The 2,962-nt window shown below is 44.5% G+C and overlaps 1 protein-coding gene across 1 annotated transcript; it reads left to right on the forward strand.

Annotated features, from left to right (window-relative positions):
* Positions 1 to 478: 478 nt before the first annotated feature.
* On the forward strand, positions 479 to 2,552 carry LOC147442108 (eukaryotic peptide chain release factor subunit 1-3). Its single transcript, XM_086528404.1, has 2 exons — positions 479 to 2,001; positions 2,282 to 2,552. The coding sequence occupies exon 1, from the start codon at positions 557 to 559 to the stop codon at positions 1,868 to 1,870; it is 1,314 nt and encodes a 437-aa protein (XP_086384530.1). The 5' UTR covers positions 479 to 556; the 3' UTR covers positions 1,871 to 2,001; positions 2,282 to 2,552.
* The last annotated feature ends 410 nt before the right edge of the window (positions 2,553 to 2,962 follow it).

Genomic DNA, 2,962 nt, shown 5'->3' on the forward strand with positions numbered 1-2,962 from the left:
TGCCTTTTCAAAACCATTGCACACACTAGGGTAAAACCCCCAATAAAAGTACACTCCCCTGTTCATGGACTTACCAGGCCCTAATAGGAAGACAAACGATGCTTCAATAAACGTCCAAGAGCCCGTGGTTACATAGTAGCTCAATTGATGTGAGATTCGATGCTTGCCATCGGATCCGAGATCGATCCTTGCTGGCGTATTGTCACTAATTACCCTGGGGTGCATCTTGCAATACCCTTGTAATTTTGTTGCACGCATTTTAGAAAAATGACGCGCATTACGTGTATCCTTCGTCGAGACTACCGCGCTTTTTGTGGAGCATGTCATAGCTCAGAGCAAGCGCACGAAACAAGCCCCTCAACGCCTCTGAACCACAACCCTCGTCCTTAAAGTTGGCGGGTCGACATGTGCATGGGACGGGGTTCTAAGCTGCCAATATAAAAATTGATCCGGTAGGGAGTTGGATGTTTGAGCCTCCTCCTTACAAGAGGGGAGCCTTTTGCAAAACCTAAATCCCTTAGTAGTGTGATACGCCCTGCGTTTGGTCGGTTTAGCCATGGCTGAGAACGGAGAAACCGATCACAACATTGAGATCTGGAAAGTCAAGAAGCTGATCAAGGGGCTCCAGTCTGCTCGCGGCAATGGAACCAGCATGATTTCTCTCATCATGCCGCCCCGCGATCAGGTTGCCCGTGTTGCAAAGATGCTTGGCGATGAGTTTGGTACTGCTTCTAACATCAAGAATCGTGTGAATCGACAGTCTGTTCTTGGTGCCATTACCTCAGCACAGCAGCGCCTCAAGCTTTACAACAAGGTGCCCCCTAATGGCCTCGTCCTCTATACAGGCACCATCGTCACTGACGATGGCAAGGAGAAGAAGGTAACTATTGATTTTGAGCCCTTTAAGCCCATTAACGCTTCTCTTTACCTTTGTGACAACAAGTTCCATACGGAGGCACTGAATGAGCTTCTTGAGTCTGACGATAAGTTTGGGTTCATCGTGATGGATGGTAATGGTGCTCTCTTTGGGACCCTGAGTGGAAACACACGGGAGATCCTTCACAAGTTTACTGTTGATTTACCTAAAAAACATGGCAGAGGAGGTCAGTCTGCTCTTCGATTCGCACGTCTGCGTATGGAGAAGCGTCATAATTATGTGAGGAAGACAGCAGAATTGGCCACCCAGTTCTTTGTGAATCCTGCGACCAGCCAGCCGAATGTGTCGGGTCTCATTCTAGCAGGATCTGCTGATTTTAAAACAGAGTTGAGCCAATCTGACATGTTTGATCCCCGATTGCAAGTGAAGGTTTTAAAGGTGGTTGATGTGTCATATGGTGGAGAGAATGGGTTTAATCAAGCTATTGAGCTATCGGCTGAAGTTCTTGCAAATGTGAAATTTATACAAGAGAAGCGTTTGATTGGAAAGTACTTTGAGGAGATTAGTCAAGATACTGGTAAGTATGTCTTTGGAATTGACGACACTCTGAAAGCCTTAGAGATGGGGGCAGTGGAAACCTTAATCGTTTGGGAGAATCTTGATGTCAACCGCTACGTGTTGAAGAATGCGGTCACACAGGAGATAGTCATCAAGCATTTGACCAAAGAGCAAGAGGCGGATCAGTCGCAATTTCGGGATCAAGCGTCTGCTGCTGAGCTGGAGGTTCAAGAAAAGTTATCCTTGTTAGAATGGTTTGCCAATGAGTACAAGAGGTTTGGCTGCACTCTCGAGTTTGTCACCAATAAATCTCAAGAGGGCTCACAGTTCTGCAGGGGTTTTGGTGGTATTGGTGGTATTCTCCGCTATCAGCTTGACATGAGGACCTTTGATGAGCTTTCTGATACTGAAGCAGGGTATGAAGATAGTGACTGACGCCAAGCTCATTCAGGGGGCTTCCCTGGCAGCCAGTCACCAATGTGCACACAATGCTCACAAATGGTCCCATGCATGCAAGATGTGTGTCAGAAGCTCAACAAGGTTGATCGGCTGCTAAGCAAAAATCGGTAAGTGTCATGGTTGTGCAAGGGCAAGTTAGCGAACCTTTATTCTTTTGTTACTCGAGTCTTTGATGTCTGTGCCCAACTGCTAGAAACAAGGTAATAGGGCCTTTTATCCCTTGCTTGTTCAATAACATTGTGGAATTTGGGCTTTGCTGATGTGTAGATATTGAGCTTGTTTATCCTAGGAATGAAAATGGCAGTGCATGAATTCATCAAGCTAAACTCATGTTCAAAATTTAGATTTAAGAGCAACTTGCTTATTGGGGAATTGTGTCTCTGGCAGGTGGAAGGTGAAGGTGAGTCATATATGCTGCTGTGGATGCCTTGGAGGCCTATGCATTCCTTAAGTGTAGAGTCCGTGTCGTATGAGTTTGAAGAGCTTTCTATGCTCGGCTCTCTTTTTTTCAGTAAGGTCTTTAATTGCCCGAAGTTATTTCAAGAAACTGGTTCTCTGTGGAATCAATGTAATGGTTTTTCTTCGCTTGCAGAATGTAATTTCAGCGACCACTGTGCTCTGTAGTGCGCCTTATTTTTGAAAATGATGTTGATCTATAGTGCGATTTTGTTGCTGTGTTGTTTGTTGCCCTGGGGATGTTAGGTTTCTAGTCACATTTAATGTCTCTTTTGGTGAGAAAGAGAGTTGTCAATAATTGCTTATCCATCTTAACCGGGTTTCTTGTTTTTTTTTCCTGCTCATGTGTTGTATAGTATTATCTGTGTAGTGACATTAAGTGCCTGCAGATTTTTTTGCCTCAAGTAAAATAGTCTGTGGAAGAATCTCGAAGCTTTTAGTTTCAGCTTTGAGTTTTGGACCATCAATTCTGAGGCTTCACTTAAAGCTGGATAGTTGTGAGGACATTCCTGTGGAAAATTTTAGGACATTGGTGGCATATGGGATTCTTTATCTAGACATGGAAGTGAAGCTTTCAAAAGTTTCTGATGAATGTGTTGGGATTAAGGGTTT

The sequence above is a fragment of the Adiantum capillus-veneris genome, chromosome 14, assembly GCF_014529385.1.
Source record: "Adiantum capillus-veneris isolate H3 chromosome 14, ASM1452938v2, whole genome shotgun sequence".
NCBI classification, from domain to species: Eukaryota; Viridiplantae; Streptophyta; class Polypodiopsida; order Polypodiales; family Pteridaceae; genus Adiantum; species Adiantum capillus-veneris.

Bases quoted from the DNA above. Each gene is read 5' to 3' on its own strand.
- LOC147442108 (XM_086528404.1), top strand. From the start codon at position 557: ATGGCTGAGAACGGAGAAACCGATCACAACATTGAGATCTGGAAAGTC.